The sequence below is a fragment of the Teleopsis dalmanni genome, chromosome 2 (genome assembly GCF_002237135.1).
Source record: "Teleopsis dalmanni isolate 2A chromosome 2, ASM223713v2, whole genome shotgun sequence".
In the NCBI taxonomy this organism is placed as follows: domain Eukaryota; kingdom Metazoa; phylum Arthropoda; class Insecta; order Diptera; family Diopsidae; genus Teleopsis; species Teleopsis dalmanni.
Window position 1 is genome coordinate 211757846 of NC_051847.1, and position 1152 is coordinate 211758997.

At 34.2% G+C, this 1152-nt stretch overlaps 1 protein-coding gene across 1 annotated transcript in view; it reads left to right on the plus strand.

Moving 5' to 3' along the window:
• LOC119676686 (GATA-binding factor C-like) overlaps nucleotides 1-855 on the plus strand; it is an 18185-nt gene extending 17330 nt beyond the window's left edge. The window contains exon 5 of the mRNA XM_038087942.1: nucleotides 787-855. Within this exon, the coding sequence (XP_037943870.1) occupies nucleotides 787-855 (69 nt within the window). The remainder of the gene's footprint in view (nucleotides 1-786) is intronic.
• Nucleotides 856-1152: the final 297 nt, after the last annotated feature.

Genomic DNA, 1152 nt, shown 5'->3' on the forward strand with positions numbered 1-1152 from the left:
ACAAATTTATAATTAATGTTTTTATTTTTTTAATTTTTTTTATTGTAATTTGCCTCACATGAACAACTTAAACTTAAATTTGAAAACAACACCACGAAATTCCCAAATAAATTTCATATTAACTACATAATAAAAAAATTTTAGCAATAATCTCTTAACCTTATCACATTTCCATTTAACTCGTGCAACATCACATTGGATATTGCACCAACACAGTACGATCAAAAAGCCATTAAAGATCGGCTTACAAAGCCACTCACCTTAAGAGTAAAAAAATAAAAATAAAAAAGCTCCGAAAAGGAATTACAAAAATGGGTGTTGCCCACTTGTAAAATGTTAACCAGACGGAATGGCTGGCACAATGCAGTAACCGTCGTTTCGTGGTAAGCGCGACTCAGCTCCATTTTACAATACCGCGACTGAAAACCTTCACAGCCATTTGGTGTTCATGCTCAAGCCCCGCACCACAGCACTTGTTGCAATGTTGCCAGCAACTTAACTATGCATACGCGAATTAAAGTGCATGGGCGAAGGAAAATGTACACTCGAGGTTCAAAATAATTACACAGAACGGCCATGTGCAATTTATATCTTTCCTTGCCTTCTTCTTCTTCTTCTTCTTCTGCTGAAGAAATACATAATTTTTTTTTTTTTTGCTTACAACATCGTTGTTTCTTGTTGTTGTGGCTGCCGGTAATTTAACCTGCTATGCCGCCCTGATATTGCTAAATGGCAATGAGTGGCTTCGTTTAAGCACCAATTTTATTAACCAACTTGCCATCTTAGCCATCAGCACAAGCTGCAAACTCTAAACTGCATTGGTGCAAGTGTAAAAAACGAGAAGAAGAAGAATAAGTCAAACGACATCAGTGATGATCCAATCAGATTGCTCCAATGTAAGTTTAAAGAACTGCTTGTAATTTACAACAACATAATTTCAAATAAAAAGACTACAACAACAACGCCATCAACTATACTACCTACATTAGTTTCATGAGCTTAATTACAGGCTTTGTACATATTTTGCAAATGAGTGTATTTGATTTTTATATTCAATATATTGAAACTATAAAATCATACATATATGATATATATGGTAAGAGTTATATAATGGAACAGTTGGTAAATTGATTCCTTATCGTTCTCGTCAAA